Source organism: Monodon monoceros, unplaced genomic scaffold (genome assembly GCF_005190385.1).
Source record: "Monodon monoceros isolate NGI ecotype Baffin Bay Population unplaced genomic scaffold, NGI_Narwhal_1 Super_Scaffold_18, whole genome shotgun sequence".
Taxonomy (NCBI): domain Eukaryota; kingdom Metazoa; phylum Chordata; class Mammalia; order Artiodactyla; family Monodontidae; genus Monodon; species Monodon monoceros.
Window position 1 is genome coordinate 48,913,617 of NW_021703774.1, and position 21,719 is coordinate 48,935,335.

General features: G+C 39.5%; 1 protein-coding gene across 4 annotated transcripts in view; it reads right to left on the reverse strand.

Moving 5' to 3' along the window:
* AXDND1 (axonemal dynein light chain domain containing 1) overlaps positions 1-14,704 on the reverse strand; it is an 82,455-nt gene extending 67,751 nt beyond the window's left edge. For 2 of the 4 annotated variants that reach the window (XM_029231133.1, XM_029231130.1), the window contains exons 1-9: positions 14,653-14,699; positions 14,108-14,297; positions 12,471-12,643; positions 11,946-12,049; positions 9,218-9,338; positions 8,096-8,181; positions 5,903-5,959; positions 4,129-4,231; positions 2,750-2,871 (exon numbers count right to left, since the gene is read on the reverse strand). In XM_029231133.1, coding sequence (XP_029086966.1) covers positions 2,750-2,871; positions 4,129-4,231; positions 5,903-5,959; positions 8,096-8,181; positions 9,218-9,338; positions 11,946-12,049; positions 12,471-12,643; positions 14,108-14,186 — 845 coding nt within the window. In that variant the 5' untranslated portion in view covers positions 14,187-14,297; positions 14,653-14,699. Of the gene's footprint in view, positions 1-2,749; positions 2,872-4,128; positions 4,232-5,902; positions 5,960-8,095; positions 8,182-9,217; positions 9,339-11,945; positions 12,050-12,470; positions 12,644-14,107; positions 14,298-14,605; positions 14,622-14,652 lie in introns of those variants that run through there. The other 2 variants (XM_029231132.1, XM_029231131.1) reach the window with 2 other exon arrangements.
* Between the last annotated feature and the right edge of the window lie 7,015 nt (positions 14,705-21,719).

The window sequence follows — 21,719 nt, forward strand, 5'->3', positions numbered from 1 at the left end:
AAAAAGGCAAATAAATAATGAACTCTGATTAATGATAGACACGCTGAAGTATCTGAGGGAAATACACTGATGTCTGCATTTTACTTTGAAGTACATGAAGTTGGTGGATAAACAGAAGCATGGCTAGATGGACAGACAAGCAATAAAGCAACAACAGTATAATGTTAACAGCAGAATCTAGATATATGTGTGCTTACAGTAAAATTCTTTCAATTTTTATGTGGGTATTTGGAAATTCCCTTAATAAAATATTGGAGAAAATGAAAATAACAATAACTGAAAAATGTCAGATGCCTGCATCCAAAGATATTTATAGTGTCAACCAAAAATAATTACTGCAGTAGCCCTATTTCTGTGTAATCTGAGTCTTATTCAGCTTATAACCAATCTGTCATTCTTCCCTCTATAAAAAATGGTTATTATGAACCTCTGTTTCATATGAAACCCTCCTTCTACAGTAACAGGCCTAAGAGACAGTTGCATGAAAAGCAGAGACACACACAAGCTGATCAGAAAGACACAGAGCAGGGACTTCCCTAGTGGTGCAGTGGATAAGAATCTGCCTGCCAATGCAGGGTACATGTGTTCAATCCCTGGTCCAGGAAGATCCCACATGCCATGGAGCAACTAAGCCCATGTACCACAACTACTGAGCCTGCGCTCTAGAGCGTGAGAGTCACAACTACTGAAGCCTGCGTGCCTAGAGCCCGTGCTTTGCAACAAGAGAAGCCACCGCAATGAAAAGCCTGTGCACCACAACAAAGAGTAGCCCCTGCTCTCTGCAACTAGAGAAAGCCTGGGCACAGCAACAAAGACCCAATGCAGCCAGAAAAAAAAAAAAAAGACAGAGCAGAAAACTATAGTGACAAGCAAATGGGGCTGATATAGAGTATTTCCAGGGCATGCATGGTGTTACCATTTATTGGGGACAGCTACTGGATCCTCACAACAATCCTGTGAAACAGGGAGGACTTTATAAGATACCAGGCTCAGGACAACAGAAGTCTTCCTCATTGAAGGTAGGCCCTAGACCTTCAAAGAGCTCCTAACACAACAATAGATCATTCTGGACCTACTGAATGTTTCACCGTTTCACAAACACATCATGAATGTTTGCAGCAACCACCCTGAAACCTCATTGCTTATCCCCACGTACTGTGTATTCTTAAACTCCAACTCTACCCCATTCTAAAACCTTAGCTTTGAAACCCTATTCTGATCCTAACTCTGGCACTTTAGAGTTAGTATTTTTGTCTCCCTAGTGTCTGGCTCAATTTTTCTTGAAATTTGGCGTTGACTTGCCTGCCTATCTCTTTCTGTCTAGACTTCCTGGAATAGGGCCCCACCCTCTTTTGGCCCCTAGAAGCTAACTCCTGAAATCAGCTGGAAGAGTCCCACTCACACCAATTCCTCATTAAAGGAAGGTTTGGATACACAGTTAGTTATCTACTTCCTCTGCAATGATTCCTCATCTATCTCTCCTGGCTTTGTTCTTAGAGTGACAACTGAACCTTTAGTTGTCCCTATCCTCATTCTAATTGGGCATTCTGAAGCTCTTGATGGTGTTCCAACAACTTACCCCTTAGTATCTATTCTTGACCAGTCTCCTATTAATGGCTTTGCTCCTAGTTTCTCAGCACCGTCAGATAGGCAGACTCTGTTTCCACAAATCAGATAGTGGCTAATAGGGCAAGTTCATATTATTAATTCCCATTCAGGAGAAACAGATATTCAGAGAAATCTAATAATTTGCCTATGGTTTCATGGCAAGGAAGCTGCAGATGTGTAATCTGAACCCAGTATTCTAATTCTACTATTCCTTTCTGCTTTTGGAAAGTGCCATAGTCATAAGGAAAAGAATTATAGTAATAATAGTTATCATCATCATCTATAATAATTGTATTGAGCACCTACTTCTGTGCTTGCATTATTCTATGAAGCATCTTAATGCCTGACACAGAGTAGAAACTCAGTAAATATCATTTAAGAATGAAAAATTTTCACATAGTGGGACTTCCCTGGTGGCACAGTGGTTAAGAATCCACCTGTCAATGCAGGGGACGTGGGTTCGACCCCTGGTCCAGGAAGATCCCACATGCCACCGAGCAGCTAAGCCCGTGCACCACAACTACTGAGCCTGTGCTCTAGAGCCCACGAGCCACAACTACGGAGCCCACGTGCCACAACTACTGAAGCCCATGTGCCTAGAGCCCGTGCTCCACAACAAGGGAAGCCATCGCAGTGAGGAGCCCACACACCACAATGAAGAGTAGGCCCCGCTCACCACAACTAGAGAAAAAGCCCGTGCATAGCAATGAAGACACGATGCAGCCAAAAATTAATTAATTAAATTAATTTTTTTTAAAAAAGAAAAATTTTTCCATAGTTATTGTCTTCATTTACAAATAAGCAAACTAAGGGGTAGACTTTTACCAAGGTCACACACCTAGATGATGATTTAAAATCAGACTGGTCTGTCTCCAGAATCTATACTTTTTCTACTTTTCCATGTAGCACTTCACTCCCAATCATAAAAGAACATGGTGCCAAACATCCCAACAGAAATCACCTTAAGGAAGTTCTCAACTAATATATTTTTACTATAGAAAATATAATAGAAATGCACTTAGGTCCCTTATTATCAATAGAGTAGGGAAATTACTTTTGTGATTTTCTTAAAAGCAGATATAAATATAATTCTAATATAAAATTCAGGAGGAAACTGGGGTACTCCAATAATAGCTCTAACCTGATTTTGGATAGTAGTTCTCCTCTATCTGCACAGTCCACACTGACTTGTCGAATAAGTTCATGAAATACTGTATTATAAATGGTTTGTTCCTTCTTCAATATATGAAGTAGTTTGTGCATCTGGCAAAAGATAAGTAAGATAATCAGTATTTATTACAGTCTTGCCAGTAAAAAACATCTTAGGAGGTAAGCACTCAATGTGAATAAGTTTTAGAAACACCTTGATTAATTTGTTCACTTACATTTTCCTTTATAAACATATATAAAAAATGATATATTAAAAAAAAATCTATGTCTAATCATGCACCTCTTTATATGATGCACTGAGAAAGTCACAATATCACCGCTATGTTATACCTGTCAAAACTACAAGACCTGAATTGAATAAGTACACATCAGACAAACCAAAATTAAGGAACATTCTATAGATATTGAGGTCAAGAAAAACAAAGAACGGTTTCAGGTTATAGCTGTCTAAAGGAACATGACAACTAAAAGCACCGTGTGATCCTAAGATCCAGAAATGGAGGGGAAAATAGCTATAAAAGCCATTACAGGGACAATTAATAAAATTTGAAACTTGAATATGAACTATATTAGATAATACTACCATAACAATGTTAAATTTCCTGATTTTGATAACTATATTATGGATACATGAGATTGTCCTTATTTATAGGAAATACACCCTAAAATGTTTGGTGATAAAGAGGCATGAGGTTGCCAGCTTACTCTAAAATGGTTCAGAAAAAAACCATACACATAGAGATATATAGAGAGGGAAAGAGAATGACAAAGCCAATAGGGCACAGTGTAAACAATTACCAAACCTGGGTAAAGGTTACATAGGAGTGCCTTATATTGAACTTGTCTATAAGTTCCAAATTCTATAAAAATAAAAACTTATAAAACAAAAGAGAAATAGCCCCATAACGAAAAACATCTGTATCTATGTAACACTGAAAGAGCTCTTTCATTAGGTGCAAAATAAAAATTATAAGTGATAAGAAAGCATGGTTTAATTGGCAATGTTTTTAGTGGTACATAAAATAATAAGGGTCTTATAATCAGTGGTGCCTTATATTCAATTAAATACAATAATAATGACTAAAAATTAATTATACAATGTTTACCACATGCCAAGCACTGTCCTAAGCAATCTACATTCATTATGTCATTTAATCTCTACAACAACCCTATGAGGTAAATAATATTATTATCTGTAATTTACAGATGAGGAAATCAAGGTACAAATACATTAAATGACCTGCCCAAGGTCGTCAGCTAATAAACGGCAGGGTCAGGAGTCCAATCCAGGCATTCTACCTCCAGAGTGCATGCTCTTAACCACTGGTTTACATTGATCTTTGTAATTACCTTGGTTGGCCCTGTATATGCCTGATTTTCCACACCAGCCCTCTCTAGCATAGCATCCATCACATCATTCAGCTGGACCACTTCTACTCTTTTATTAGGTTTCCTAAAAGATTAAGATGGCAGACATATATAATTAGTGTTACAACAGGTCATGCTCAGATGGCAAAAGGAACATAATATGTATAAAGAAAATGTACATACTATGGAATATTAATGGTATTTTAAAGCGTTATACCTATATGTAAATACTAATCTAGTGGGATATCAATAATACAGTAAAACAAAATACAAAAACAAAACAAAACAAAAACCAACAAAAATGCAAATAGTATGATCCTCTTTTTCATAAAAGAAAATAATGTTCCACCTCCCAAAAAAACTCTATACCCCTATTGTGTAAGATTGTAAGAACACAGAAAAATGTGGAGTAATAAACACCAAGCTGCTAAGATCCGCTACTTCACAATATAAAAGAAAAGGGACAAGGGATAGATAAGAAAAGAAGCCTATAGCAAAATGGAGAAACACTAATGGTTATATTTAGAATATAAAAGTATTTTAAATATGATCCAGTAATCCCACTTGAAATCAGGATCTTGAAGAGAGGGACTTCCCCGGATATCCAGGGGTTAAGAATCCATGCTTCCACTGCAGGGGGCACGGATTTGATCCCTGCAGGGGACTTATGATACTGCATGCTGCATGGTGTGGCCAAAAGAAAAAAAAAAAAGGATCTGGAAGAGACATTAACACTCCCAAGTTCACTGAAGCACTATTCACAACAGCCAAGATGTGGAAACAACCCTTGATCCATTGATGAATGGATAAAGGAAATGTGGTGTGTGTGTATACATATATATATATGTATACAGACACACACACACACACACACATACATACATACATACATACTGGAATATTTTTCAGCCTTAAAAAAAGAAGAAAATTCTGCAATATGCAACAACATGAATGTCCCTAGAGGACATTATGCTAAGTGAAATAAGCCAGTCACAGAAAAACAAATACTGTGTGATTCCACTTACATGGGGTATCTAAAATAGTCAAACTCATAGAATCAGAAAGTGGAATGGTGGTTTGCAGGGGCTGAGGGGAGAAGGCAATGGAAAGTTGCTCATCAATGGGCATAATATTTCAGTTATGCAAGGTTCTACAGTTCTGCTGTACAATACTGTGCCTATAATTACAATATTGTATTGCACACTTAAAATTTTATTAAGAGGATAGATCTCATGTTAAGCATTCTTACCACAATAAAATAAAATTTAAAAACAAACCCAAAAAAACCCATTTAAAATGGTAAAAAAAAAGTGTTTTTAGCACTTTGATATTATTATAAATATGTAAAAAAACAATATGCAGGGCTTCCCTGGTGGCGCAGTGGTTGAGAGTCCGCCTGCCGATGCAGGGGACGTGGGTTTGTGCCCCGGTCCGGGAGGATCCCACATGCTGCGGAACGGCTGGGCCCGTGAGCCATGGCCGCTGGGCCTGTGCGTCCGGAGCCTGTGCTCCACAACGGGAGAGGCCACAACAGTGAGAGGCCCGCGTACCGCAAAAAAAAAAAAAAAAAAAAAAAAATCAATATGCAGTTGGACAAATGAAAACACTGATTAAATGATAGAATTGTAGGCAATTATTGTCTTGGCTTTCTGAGGTAATTTTAATATTTTTGTGTAATAAAGTACCAATAAAAAGAAAAATATGTGTATATAGTTATTCCTTCTTAGAAACACTCTCAAAAATAAACAATACTTACATGGATGGGAAGAGCAATAGTCTATTTTCACTATCTGTGAGGAGAGTAGTATATTTGCTGCAATAAATAAGACAGGTAAATATTATTGTAAGAAAACTGTCTGGCCTATTTATCACATAACAAGACATGAAAAACTTAAGACCTCACAGAATTGAGAAGCTTGGAGACAATCAGAAAGGTCCATCGTTTTACACACAAGAGGATACTTAAATAGCCTTAGACATCTACAGACACAGATATAATGATACTTATCATATTTTTAAAAATTTTAAGTAAAAGAGTTTTAATCACATTCCTCAGTGTATCACAATACAAAAATTTCTTTGATTCATTAAGAAAAATGACATTTCAAAGGTGGAAGAATGTTTTAAGACCACTGAAGTCAACAAAGTTAAGTGACTAAACAGGTTATAAAATTAATAAGCAGAGCTGAAACTAGAAGCCAAGCTTCCTGATGCCCAGCATATTTATCTGTCCTCTGGAAGTACTTGCTTATACCTAAATGCGTATCACAATGAGAATCTCATGGTAATTCTTCAAATTCATTATTATTTATATATCTTTTTTCTTCCCCTAGTTAAAAAACACTTCCTTTGGTTCTGCCCCCTACTGGAACACAGTTGGTTAATAAGGTCCACTTTCAGAATTTAGATTAGTGAAAAATATTCAGGGAATATAAAGACTCAAAAACGTTTCAAAAATGAGTATGTGAGAGGGACTAGAAGCAATGATACCCCAGGAGCAATGAGTACACCTAGCACCCAGATCTTGGTTTCTAAGAACCCTTCTCCACTAAAAGGCAAACAGTACTCCATGGAGAAGTGACTCATAGCTCACTCCAAAGCTGGAGCTGGGAAATACAAGATGAACCTGAAAATCTTATTGAGCCAGAAAATAAGAGAACATTCAAAGAATGATGGGGGCATGCCTAAAGAACACAAGAGACAGCTCAAAGGATCTGGCATTAGCAAAATCAGGAAAAATTTGAACATCAATGATAGCAAAGAATTATAACTCACTGAAAAAAACAGAAATCTATGAGTCTATATTGTAAAATGGCAACTAATATATACAAGAATGATGGAGCTAAAAAAGTCATCAAAAAGATCTATAAGTAGTGGGTTACAAGGAAATACACACTAAAGTATTTGGTGGCAAAGGGTCATGAGGGCCTCCAATTTACTCTTGAATAGTTTAAGTGTGTGTGTGTGTGTGTGTGTGTGTGTGTGTGTGTGTGTGTGTGTGTATTAAAGCAAATAAGGCAAAATGTAAACACTCAGTGAGTCAGGATAGAGGGTATACAGGAGTTCCTTGTCCCATTTTTGTAACATTTTTATAATTTTGAAATTATATAAGAATTAAAAGTTACCCCAAAAATGAGTTCCGTTTAGTTCCCTTTGGCAAAATATTGTTCTGAAACCCACCATCATAAGGAAATGCCATTTAACATATGTATTGGATAAGGTAAAAAGAGTGACAGCTTCTGGGTATTTTACTATAAAACCTAATCCAAAGTTCTAGTTTTTTAAACTATGAAACATTCAAGTGTTGTTTCAGAAAATAAAAGCAAGATCCCATTTTCAATCCCATTAGCAGAAATCAAAGAAAACTTTAAATGACTAGTCTGAAGTCTGGAGCTAAGCCCTAGAGTGTGCATTATGAGATTCCAACTTAGAGGGCTACTTTCCTTTGTCATTGCTCAAAACCATTCCCAAAGAGGCATAGCAAGCATTCAGAACAAAGATCTATTTTTTTTTTAATTCAAAATTAAACAGTAGGAAAAGACAGAGAACGATTTAATCTAAACTAAAATCTCAAACTCTCTTTTTAAATTGAAATATAACTGATCTACAATATTATGTTAGTTTTAGGTATACAGCAAAATGATTCAGTTATATATTTTTTCAGATTTTTTTCCATTATAGGTTATTACAAGATATTCAATATCTTGTAATAGCACAGTTCCCTGTGCTATACAGTACATTCTTGTTGCTTCAAACTCTTTTAAGTAAGATTTTTTTCATTAGTTTTTGATACCTTTCTTAAATTGTATTAGGATGGTAAGCCAGATGTTTACTCACTTCAGTGTAGATATTGCTTGGGAACATGAGTGAACTGCTCAGGTTCCTCTATGTCTGGGAAGTAGGAAACAGTTCAACTTGTCAGATATTCAGTATATACCACAGTACTCACTCATCATAACACTCCAAACCTGAAACTCCTGTATTTGACACAATATGAAATTCTTCAGGAATCAAAGTATCTGTTAGTTTCTTTGGCTTAAAAAGAAAGAAAGAACAACAAGAATGAAAACAAGCAGATGAAAAAAACTGAGTTTCACAAATCCTAATTTCTATACCAAAGTGATACTATTTATTAAGAGATTTTGATCAGAGAAATAACAATATTAGTAATATGGGTCATGGCAAGGAGTAATAAACTTTTAGCAGAGCACAAATTAAAAAATTAGCCAAGGGGTTTCCCTTGTGGCTCAGTGGTTAAGAATCCGCCTGCCAATGCAGGGGACGTGGGTTTGACCCCTGGTCCGGGAAGATGCCACATGCCACCGAGCAGCTAAGCCCGTGCGCCACAACTACTGAGCCTGTGCTCTAGAGCCCACAAGCCACAAATACTGAGCCCATGTGCCATGAATACTGAAGCCTGCACACCTAGAGTCCGTGCTCCACAACAAGAGAAGCTACTGCAATAAGAAGCCCATGCACCACAACAAAGAGTGGTCCCCGCTCACCGCAACTAGAGAAAGCCCACGCACAGCAATGAAGACCCAACGCAGCCAAAAATAAATAAATAAATGTTAAAAATAAATAAATAAATAAAATTAAAAATTAGCCATGAATTAAAGAACAATCTTGGTTTTAGTATTAATTACACAAAAATCTATTGACTTTAAAATTCAATAGGAATGTAAAATTTACCTTAGCAACAAGCCAAAAATAAGAATTCTACAATTCTTTTTTCTGCCTTTTTTTAAATTGAAGTACAGTTGATTTACAATGTTGTGTTACTTTCAAGAATTCTACAACTATAAGCTGTTGGTTTCTTTTAAAAAAAAATCTAGTCTCCTACACTGTATTATCCAGATTAAAGTAAATAACTGTAGTTTGGAAAATGGCTTAAAATAAGATATGTTTGATCATCTCCCACTAAATGCCCTTTTCTAGAAATAATTAGAAAGTGCTATGAAAACATAAACAATGCAGGTTGTTATAGTATGACATGGCTTTATATTTGGGGGAAATTTTTTTTTTAAGTAGAGAGAGGGAGAGGAAATTATTTGTCAAATACTTTATTTACCTTATGAGGCACAAGGACACCATCACGTGACTGTAATGAACGGTCCGTTTGTGGGGGACAAACTGCGCTCTCCCTAGTCTCTCCTTTAACATATTTAACATCGTACAGAAAAGAAATATCCCTAAAAGATAAGAAAAATATATTTACAAAATAAATTTTGTCTGGTTACTGGATAAGAATGGGTAAAGTCCACACACATCCTTCACACAAAGGGACACAAAACTGGTCTCCTTACCTCATACTTTACTAAGAAGGCTGAGGCATTAGGGTTTTCCCCCCCGCACTCTTCCTCTTCTCCATGTCAAATTTCTCATTCGCCTTTCCTTCAGCCTCATGTTAAGATGTATTTTCTTCCCCAGGATTATTTCCTCCACTTAAGTCCTTCATTTCATCTTTGCCCACATCCTTGGGGACCTCATTCCATCAATCCTAATTTCTGTGTATTTCCTTCTCTCTTGGAACATTCCCCCTGGTCTATAACTCAAGTCTTCTCCCCTTCTAAAAATCTTCCCTTGACCATACATTGTTGTCAAGTTACCTTGATCTATCTATCCCTCACTTTCTGCTAAACATCAGACTTCTTAAAATTTCCCTGCAGTTGGGAAATCATTCTCCAGAAAGCTGAGGATGACTTTCTACAGCTAAGTCATCAGTTCTCATCTTCCACTATTTTCCTGGAATATTTTCCAGGGTTGATCACCTCTCTTCTTAAAAACACTCTCCTCTCCTCTGTCCTCTGTATGACTGGACTCTCCTGGTTCTCTCATCCTACCTACCCCTTCTTGAACATCTCTGTGACCTCCTGCCTACCAAATGGAAATGCTCCACAACGTCCTGTCCTCATCCTTCTGTGCTCTCCCTATACTTTCTCCCTTGGCAATGCTATCAAATCTCACCTTATCATATTTGTTACCTCTAGATATGACTGAATAATTCTCCTTCATTCTCACTTTTCACCCTTCTATATTCACTAATTCTGTCAGTTAGCACCACCACTCTACTCATCAAAAATCTCAGCATCCATAATTGATTCCATCCCACCCTTTGTCCTCAATATCTATCACTAACACTTATTAATTTTACAGTCACCCTCCTCTTGTCTCTTGCCAATGCCAAATCAAGGTAACTTTTGCCATGTAAGATATGTATCCACAGGTTCCAAGGACTGCAGTGAGGACATTTCAGGGAGGTCATTATCCTATCTATCACACTACAGATCTTCACATTTTAAAAAGTTCCAACTCAGATGTCATTTGACATTAAAACTTTAATGTCAGTTTATTGCTGCATTCAGATATAGCTAATTATTTTTTCAAAGTACTTCAAACATCTCATAACTACTAATTATTATATAGTAATAATTATAGCCATGGTCTGATGGCATAAAATAAAGTACCAATACTTATGACACCAAAGCCCCAGGACACAGAAATGAATAGCCTAAATTTCTACCACTTTTTCTAGCACTGAGACATAGCTGAGTAATAACACCTTATATTTACATAGCAGTGTATAGTTTTACAAGTGCTCTTGCATTCATTGTCTCATTTGTGCTTTCTATATCCCTGGAAGGTACACAAAATGGAGCAAGTCTATTATTCCCTTTTTACAAGTGAGAAAATGGAACTCAGAAAGACTAAATAACCTACCCAAGTATTAGTAACTGTAAACTTACTATTAAGTGATATTTCAGTAAGGAGCATGGAGGGAGTAAATTTTTTTTTGGAGGGAGTAAATTAATAAATTAACCATACACAGAAAATTAGCAGATTACAATCTTCACAGGGAAAATGTTGTAATTTTGGATATTTTTAGGAATGATATAAAAACAACAAATATAATTTGCTGATTTGATCTAAAACAGTGTAAAGGTTAAGGGTTCGCTTTGAGGAAAAGCAGGGATTAAGCACTTGTTTTTCAAGGTTTTGCAGGTCATGAAGCTATGTTACCTAGCTCTTCTCAGATGTGCAAATAAAAGAGGCCCTAAAGGCCTTCTGCCTGATATTTTCCCTTCTACTAGGGTACAACAAAGAATAGGAGAGTAAGGGGACAAGTACATGAAGGCATGCAAAAGCAAATTTAAAACAAGTGAAAAGTCAACAGAGCCAGCACATATTGCCATCCTCTTGATAATAATCATACACAAAAAGGTAGACCCATGTCCTCTTCAGATTGTATTCTGGTTCATTAAAGATACTTCAAGCGGGCTTCCCTGGTGGCACAGTGGTTAAGAATCTGCTTGCCAAAGCAGAGGACACCAGTTCAAGCCCTGGTCTGGGAAGATCCCACATGCCGCGGAGCAACTAAGCCTGTGCGCCACAACTACCGAGCCTGCGCTCTAGAGCCCACAAGCCACAACTACTGAGCCCGTGTGCCACAGCTACTGAAGCCCGTGCGCCTACAGCCCACAACAAGAGAAGCCACTGCAATGAGAAGCCCACGTACCGCAACAAAGAGTAGCCCCCGCTCGCCACAACTAGACAAAGCCCGCGCACAGCAACAGAGACCCAATGCAGCCAAAAATAAATAAATAAATAAATAAATGTATTTTTTTAAAAACAGATACTTCAAGCTTTGAAATCTTGATTCTATGATTTTACTCTCTGATTTAAAATCGATGATTCTATGATTTTACAATTTTTCCGATTCTGCTCCTCCCAAGGAAATCATACAAAATGAGATAATGATTCTATTCATCTGCATCTACCCAACTATCTTCCTTCTTTACCTTCCAGCTCCCGTTAGGGAAACGGGATGGTCGATCAGATATTTGAACTTATTTCTTCGAATAGGGTTATGCCAAACGTGGTCAACAGGGCGTGGAAGAGTACCCTGGGAAAAAGAAAAACATGAATACACAGCAGAGGGCGCTCTAGTCAAGTGAAATCTATTCTTAATCATTTTTGAGTATTTACATTAAAGGCATTTGAATATTCTGTGGAAAAAGAGAGCAGAATTCTTATTTAATACCAAGGAGAAAGACTGAAACTAGGACAATTCAATAGTGAAAGAAAAATATCAAGACTAAGAGTAGTAATGATCATTTAGGTAAATCACATAAAAACAGGTTAATGGAAATACTCAAGTATTTCCTTGAAAATATGCAAAAGAGTTTAGTTTTCAATCTAGGAAATTAATTTTAAAATATTCTTAAGACAATCTGGAATACATAACATATGCTAAATAAATACTTAATGAACCGGATACCAAAAGATAAAATGTTCCCAAGTACTTTATATATGTATATACACACCTTTGGGGTTTTAATTTTCTTAGAAGGCAGTAAGTTTTCAGGACAAGGACCAGCATTGGCTGTATAGGTCAGAGAAAGTAGAACTTCCTGAGGGATGAACTCATTCTGAAGGAAAGTAGGAAACGGTTTCGACGGATCCACCAGACTTTTTTTCTCCCTTAGTTTAGGAAGTCCTAAGAAAATAATGGGAAAGAAAAGCTTACTGTAGTTTTTTTGAGAGTTAATTAGAGATTCCCAGGCTACCTCATCAATCCCATATATATGTTGCTAACAGAGAGAAACATTGCTTCCGGTTGCCAAGAATAGCAGCAATATTTAAAACACTGAAAATCAACTAGTCAAGAAAAAGAAACTCACATTGTCTGCCCTACTCACACTTACATCAGACATGAGTTCAAAAACTCAGGTACAAAGATGAACCTCCATTATTCCAAATTCGAAGTTGAAAATTAAACTCACTTCACTTGATCAAACTAACCGAGATAGCATGAAGATGATGGGAATGTCTATTTTCCCCTTGATGTGAAAATGACCAAAGAAATCTCCTCTCCTCAAAACTGTCAAATTATTTAGTAATTTTTTCTATATAAGTTTGAAGGTGAAAATTAAATTGGAATATTTATAGAGTGAAAGGTATCTGAGTTGGATTTAAATGTAGAATTGGGACCCTTAGAAATGAAGAGAGTGGAATAATCTGAGCAAATTAGTGCAGTAAAACTCAGTATAAAGAGTGCCCTACTCAGCTTGACTAGGGCAGAGGAGTTATAAAGGTAGGGGAGTCGGCCTAATGTAGGAAAAGGTCTCCAATGCAGTCAGCAAGGAGGGTTAGGTTGTCAATCTTCTTAAAGAACTCTCAACTAATCTATGCCCCTCACATAGAATGGTTTGTGTTAATTTCTGTAAGGATGTATCATGCTTTGATCACCATCAAAACCTCTGAAGTTCACATTACCAAAAGTCTATCTCTTGAAAGTTTGGGATGGAGTCAGAATATCAGAGGAAATAAGGAAAAAAAAAAAGTTAGGTGGGACTTTAGCAGAATCTCCCCTAAAAACAAGATGTAGGTGAGTTGGAGGAAGCTTTAACATAATGAGGGGTAGGAATGAGTCTAGCAGATTCTTTTTTTTTTTTTTTTTTGGGCATGCAGGATCTTAGTTCCCAGACCAGGGATCGAACCCGAGCCCCCTGAAATGGAAGCGCGGAGTCTTAACCACTGGACCGCCAGGGAAGTCACTAGCAGATTCTTATTCCAGTACAGATCTGCATTTAGCTATGTATGAATGAAAATCTTATACAAATAATTACTTTCATTCAGAATAATTACTAAAACCTGATACAAACTGGTTCCTTAACAAATACCCCAAAAAAGTACTGTTTCATACAACCATTGGTATTTAAAATAGGTTGAATTTAGAACAATATAAAACTCATTAGCATCTGAAAAAAATTACAAACACAGTCCTTACGCAGAGTAGTGAAAAATACTATAAAAGGAATGGCTTTTGATTTTATTGAAACAAGTATATTGGAAAAACGAAACTAATTAAAGTATCCTGAAATCTCAGATTAAGGAAAATAGTGAACGTATTGTGATTTCTGACTATGGCCATGATTATTTATGCCTTGAAGAACTTTACCTGTCTCTTCCTTGGATGCAGAGATTTTCACATTTTTGCCCTCAGGTGTTGACGTTGAGGGCGTTTTCGGGAGCGACATAGTAAGCAATGCCTCCTATCACTCTCTAGTAATTTGAAATACCCCTCCAGAAAGCTAACCTAGAAACAAATCAGCGGCATTACTGGGATTTGGCAGGGCTGCCACATTGACCTGCAGGAAAGAGAGAGAAAGAGAGAGAGAATGAGAGAGAGAGAGAGAAACCCGTTAACTGTTAATGTTAAAATTTATCTAGCATGGGTTTTCTTTGAGGAGACTTCCGGGCTCTAAAGTCCTCTGATGCGACTAAGAAGCCTGTGGGTGGATCAGAGTCTGGGCCCGGGTCGGGAAGTACACGCTCGGCCCACCCCTCCGACCACCGGCACCACCTGAAGGCGCCCCTCGCTCGAGGTCCCGGCCTCCCCACAGGCAGCGCCTGGCGCACGCAGCGCCACTGACTCGCGGTCGGGCAGAGTTCGCACCGTTTCTGCATCAGAAGTGATGAGAAACCGACACTTGCAGCCCGTACCTGTAAACTATGCTTCTCGCCAGACGTCTTGTAGCCGCACCTTTTCCCAAACGCCTGCGTGTCGTCATAGAAACCCAGGACCCCGGGCCTTAGCAATCCTCAATGGCGGCTGCCTTCGGCGGTGCCTGCGGAGGACTGAGACGGCTAAGAAACAGTCTCTCGGGGATGCCATGTGTTTTAAATCTCAACATAGATTCAACAGCAATGAAGAATAAAAATGTTTAATCGGGCCGTTCTCACGGAGTCAGAAAGTGTCTGGATCCAGGCGCTTCCGCGGCAGGCGGTCGCTCTCCCCCTGCCCCGGGAAGACTTCTTAGTCTTGTGACCAAAGGCGAGATAGGACTTGAGCAAGTTTCTGGCATCACTCTATCCCACTTTCTTGTTGTTTCCTCTGTTTTTGTAAAAGCCACATTCAGGGGGAAATTGGGTAAACAAAAACTCTGTGTTCCCATCAGTTGAGGCATTATTGCAGAAGCTGCTCCTGTCCTTGGCATTTCCGAGTCTTCCTTGGATTATTAAGCACCGCCCGCGCCCCCCTCCCCATTCTACTCTTAACTTTCCGTGCAGGGGGAAGGCATTCCTAGGTCTAGACTTCTTTTGGCTGGAGGCAGGTAAGGAGACTGCACTTCAGGCAGAGCCAACCCAAGTCAGATCGTTGGGTCTTACTGCTTAAAAACCTGTTCTCAGGAAGTAATGGGATAAACACATTAGAACGGAGGAGCTGAGAGCCCGCCTCTTACCACCACCAGGATTAACCAACCAAACTTGGGTCTGCTCGCCCAAAGCATAGCCTGGTTGTGATGAAGGAAAATAGAGTTTATTACCGGGTGTGATGAAGGAAAATACAGAGTTTATTGCAAGGTGCTAAGCAAGGAGAATAGGCTCAAAAGACATGAACTCCCCAGTGGCTTTCAGGGAAGGGTTTTTAAAGGCAGGGTTTTTAAAGGATAGAGTCGCAGGTGCCTAATCAGCTTGTGGACATTTTTCTGATTGATTTCTGGTTGGTGGGGAGATAACCAGGTGGTATTTCAGGAGGCAACATCATCAGCCTTATGGTTCCAAACGGTCTGGGGTCTATGTGCTTTTGTTAGCATGCAGTCAACTTCTTCCATCTGGTGGGGGAGTTAGTATATGTAAAAAACTCACGGATATGGCTCAGAATATTATCTATAGCCCTTGGGTAGGAACTAAGGGTCATTGACTTTTGCTTTATAGCTAAACTATTATTTTACTTGACTGTTTTCCTTTCTTTCTGCATTTTCTCACTTCTCTGAATTTGCTCTTTGGAACTTGGGGAAGGCCTAGGAGGCTGAAGCTTTTCTGCAAACAAGAGGCAGGGGATGGGGATGTGGGGCAGTGTCTTTCCCCCGGAAGGCTTCACAGGGTCCTGCTGCTTGGTTTCAGGATCATTTTGTATTAGGATGAAACCTTAATGCCAAGTAATGCTGGTGGATTCCCAGCATCTAGATGCCTCTAGTCTGAAAAATAAATTTCAGGAGGGAAGAAAACTTCTCTTGTTCAGTCATCATATTCCTTAGTACCAAGCATAGTGCCTGGCACAAACACCTTCAATACATGATGTTTGAAAATCAGCTGGACAGTTCTAATGCTTCTGTGTTTATATGCTTAAGTCTCTGGGTTTTGGGAGACTCATAATAGCTCACAGACATATGAGCAAAGTGTTGAAAACAAAAACAGTACAATCTCTATGCCCCTTTTAATTCTTCTAAACACCTTGGGTATCTAAACATTTTAGCCTTTAGCCCTATCTCCCATCATCCTAGGTTTTTTCTAGATTTTCCAAGAATTAAAATACACATAGCACACACATATTTCACCTTAAGGACTGGCAACCATCAAAACAGGTGAGGGGGCAGAAGCAATGCACAAGCAGGTGGAAGGTAATTTTCCTCCAAAGTTTGTCTTCCTCCCTCCTCACTGCTGTCCTGACTCTACATTAGAGTTTGGAACCATAACCAGGATACTGAACTTCAGAGGTCCCAAAACTCCAGCATCAGTTTATACATGGTTTACCAAGCTTTTACATATTAGAAGAACAAAGTAATTCATCTTTCACATTCTTAAGTTTTAAAAAATCTAAAGTAGGGCATTGATAAGATGGGGAAAAGTGAACAGATTCAAGAGATACATAGAAAGTAAAATCTAGGGACTTCCCAGGTGGCGCAGTGCTTAGGAATCCACCTGCCAATGCAGGGGACACGGGTTCGAGCCCCGTCCGGGAAAGATCCCACATGCCGCGGAGCAACTGAGCCCGTGCGCCACAACTGCTGAGCCTGTGCTCTAGAGCCCTCGTGCCACTACTACTGAGGCCCGCGCGCGCCTGGAGCCTGTGCTCCGCAACAAGAGAAGCCACCGCAATGAGAAGCCCTCGCACTGCAACGAAGAGTAGCCCCCGCTCACTGCAACTAGAGAAAGCATGCATGCGGCAACGAAGCCCCAAACACAGCCAAAAAAAAAAAGAAAGTAAAATCTATAGGATTTGGGAAGTGATTGGATCTATGGTGTGAAGAAAAAGACATCAAATGTTACTTCTCATTTTCTATCCTGTGCAATGGTGTGGTGATTACACATACCAGTTCCTGACCAAAGGTCTGGGTTAAAGTTGTAGAAGTATATGAAATATAAGTACAAGAAAAGATAACATAAGAACATTACAATAAGACCATAACTATTGAAGAATACAATTGCTACTCTTGGGAAACTCCTCTCATCATTGTGAATTATACACAATGATGAATGCTAAAATGTTGTTAAGATAAAGTATTACTGAGGTCTTTGATGGGAAATACCATAGCAAAATGCAAGCAGATAATAATTTTCCTAAATAGAAAATTTCAAGACATAGTAAAAGTGACACAGTTATAAACAGGGCTAACTGTGCTTCTTGATGTTGGCTGACTTCTGTGGCAGCTTTATACCCACTCAGCAGTAGGGTCTTCCAGGGCTTCAGGTGGACAAAACAATATCTCGGAAGAGAGCCAGTCAGTGAAATCACCAAACGTACCCTGAACTAGGACCAAACAAACACAGCGTGTGCTTATGCACCAATCTTTTTACCAACTCATTTCCTAAGTGTGAACAAGGGTGATACACACATCCATAGGTGCTTAAATACAGCACGCAAAGCTCCCTGGAGTCTGAGTGGGAAGTAGGCCAGTATCTGTATTTAACATAACAGAAAAATGAATGTATCAATCACAAATGTTTAAAAGGAGACACTGAGAAAGAAACCTGGACACTGCTCAGCAAACACTACCCAGGGGAAGAGTAGTATGGAAGAGTATTGCTTCCATAAAACAATGGCATCTGTAAAACTGAAATGATGCTTCAGTCTGTCTTAGTTTTTATGTCATGCAATTCACCCAAGTACCCTCCTTCGGATTTCACCTTATAATAGAGAGACCATTAAGGCGGGAGGGTTAGACCAGCGATAAAGGTTCCTGCTCAGCCATTGGTCGGCGCCACAGGGGGCCCCCTTCAGCCACTGGTAGGTGCCACAGTGGGCCCCTCCCCCAAGCAAGCCAGCGTCAATGGGCGACCCTTAGAGGGGCTGGCAGAGTGGTGGTCGTCAGGTGGAGAGTAAGAGGCAGATCCCAGCCTTCTCCCTGGGGCCCTCCAGCTCACCCAGCTTCGGGCTCCACAGAGGCCTCACCAGGACCGCCCACTAGCCGGGCCCAGGCTCTGAGGCGGCAGTGAACCTCTCCCCCATCCGTGCCTCTGCAGCCTAATGGCAGCGGCCATCCGCATGGGACACAGCCTGGGGCATCTGGCCCCCACCGTTTGGGCAGCCTGAGGAGCCTGAGGGCCAGCTGGGTCCTGGGCGCCTGGCTCCCTCAGCCATGACAGCTGGGCAGCGTCTGGGGACCTGGCCCTGAGGGAGCCACCAACTGAGATCTGCCTCTTCAGCCAGGCCTGGGCACTGGCGGGAGGACCCAGACTGGGTGCTAGACGAATGCTCCGGGGCACGGTAGCCACCCACCCTCCCCGCGCCCCACCTCGCAGGGACTCCCTTCTCTTAGCCAGGCCTGGACCTCGGAGGGCGAAAGTTGAGCCTTGGAACTTTGCCCTTTCCTGTCAGAACAAAGGATAACGTTTATTTGTTATGTCCCTGTAAACCTGTCCCTGTTAAGTCCCACGATGTTACAGGAACATCGTGACCTGACCAAGACCGGACCTCAAGAACAAAGGATCTGACACCAAGAAGTTTGCAACAACTAACCATGCCCCTCCCTCATCTTTCCTGTAAAAGGGCTTTGCTGAAAGATTTCAGGGAATTTGGGTTTTTTTTTTAAGGCATGAGCCACCCATCTCCCTGCATGGCCCTGCAATAAACATTTCTCTGTCCCAAACTCCAGCGTTTTGGTGGTGTTTGGCCTCACTGTGAGTCAGGAACACAGTTGTGTTTCGGTAACAACATGGCTGTGCCTTGAGGAAGAAACAGGCTTTTTGTCTGGTTCACAGCCTATCTTCAGTGCGCATCACATGGTGTTGATGCCATCTAGGCAAAAAAATTCATCTTTCTCATTGTACAGTAAGCTAGGCTTCTGCAAGAGAGTAAATTTAGTGACCATGGCCAACCTGAGTATGCCACCCCAAGTGCAATTTCTCATGCTACATTTACAAACTGGTGTTCCAGTTCTATAAGTCAGATTCATGAATGCAGTTAACTTGGGTCCAAACACAAGCTCAGCCTAAAAGGACAAGATCCTAAACTTTAGTAAATTCATCAAGGAAAATTGCCACACTGTGGCTTCACCCCCAGTGGCAAAGAATAGTCACTTGGTCCAAGAATCAGGGGCACATCTAATTTCCGAAGGGACTTCCCCCTTCCCACTCCTCTGGCACTGCAGTGGCAGGTGGGTAGAGCCAGACCATGGAGGCTAACTCAGTACTTCTTGGCTGTTACTATGATATATGCTTCTATGTATAGAATGTTGTGATGTCAAATCCTACTCATAGTAGTTTCCTATTACAAGGAGATTCTTTGGAGGGAAGGGAAGCAACCTATCTTGCTTCAAAATTAGTTTTCCCAAGCCTTGTTTGAAAAGGCACACTTCCCAGTCAACAGATTTTCTCTTTTCATTAGAAACCTAAATCCATTTCTACCCACTGGGGAGCGGGGTGGGCAGTACACTTTTAGAAATACCCATTCACAAGTTTTAAAAGGCCAACAGGAAAAGAAGTCAAGCAACAAATAATGACCACAGAAAGAAAGGAGGCTCAAGAACCAGGGTCACTGCTTTTCTTGATGCAAATACAAAATCACAACTGGGCCCCATTATTTCTTTGTAATCTGTAACGTGGCTCCCTCCATTATCCTGAAAAAGAAAATTCTAACAACATTGTAAATCAACTATACTCCAATAAAAATTATTGGCTATATTCAGCATATAAAGCTGTGTGCTATTAAGGTGAAAACCATTTATGAACATGAAATACATAGTTAATATAGGGTTAATATCAAACTTGAGTTACTTTTAAAATGAGACATGGTGTTTTTCCAAATTTATTTACCACATTCTTCACATATGCAATTATTTTGCCCTTTTATATGTATTCTTTTTAAAGTTTAAAAAATGTTAATGCTAATACAATGTGTGCTAAACAAAGTGATGATACCAGTGATTAGACAAAGATATAGGGGGTGGGGGAGAAGGAATTGTAATTCAGGAAAAGAGCAAACAAGAACGAATTAGAAAAAACATCGTTAATTATAGGATAACCCTTATAACAACTTCAGATTCCCGGGACTTTTCTGCAGCTCTTAAAACACTATGGGTTTAATGCACATGCTGGAAAGGTACTAACACAGGAAGGAAGCTGCCTTACTGGCCCCAATGGCAGAGCCTTGGCTAGGGCTTCAGCTCTCTTCCCACCCAAGTGGCATGTTTGTACATGGGAATTCAAACTGTATCCCTAAGAGAAGAGAAATACACCTACCATCTCATTAAGACAAACTAAGAGAACACCACAAAGCATGGTGAAGTATCTGCTAGCATAAAGGCTAGAAGAAAGCATTTAGAAAAAGAGTACGGAGACAGTTTTAGATTTTTAAAAAAACTGCGTAACTTCTGAAATTAAGCCTTTATTTTTCTAAAATCCAAATTAGCTATTTAAAAGTCTTTATACTTCACAAGAAAAGAAGGAAACTTTATTAAGGATTTTACAGATTGTACAGCTTTCCTACTAACCTAAAGCTTATGAATTTTATCAGTATCTACCGATTTTCACACTGGACATTAAATTCAGGGTGGGGAAAAGCACGGGTGGACCAAGTAAGGACTCCTCTCCACTGCAACCAGAGTAGCTGTATTCTACCTCCTTTATAAACTGGCTTCCAACACTCTGTGACCTGATAGAGACTTTAGTGATGTTAGAAACTAATCAAATACTTACATAAGCTTCACTAACAATATTCATTTTATTCCTCAAAACATTTACGTCCTAGTTCCCTCCATTTCTGAACCATAATCATAAAGCCTAGAGATAAGATATGTGAAAGAATGTCCAAGGCAGGTCTTTCTTTGATAGTAAATATATACACACACACACATATATAACTATTATATAAACTACATAAGTTACATGAAATTTTGCATCAGCAAGCAAGTCATTGAACTATCTTCCATTAAGAAATTCATTCTGCCTTCCAAGACTAGAAGCATCCTTACACTGGCAGAAGTAAGGCCTCATTAGCTTCCGTCCTCTCCATAATTTCTAAAACTTAAGTATAAAGTATACACACTAGTTCTAAACACGATTTAATACTTAGGTAAAAGCATTTCTTTTCAGAAGCTTGCCACTCTACCCTAATGCTAAACAGATAAATCTGAAAGTATCAATAATTTTGGAGAGCTGGAAACAAGAATGCTTTTAGCAATGCTGTTGAATTCTTACCAATTCTATTATGTGAGAGCCTGTATCTATCAAGGTGCAAAGCCAATTCACCATCAGCCTGAGAGTCTATTTAAAAGTATATATTCTTGGGAGTGTGCAGCATTTGAAACACCCCCCACCGCCATCCCAGGTCTTTTTTTAAGGATTCC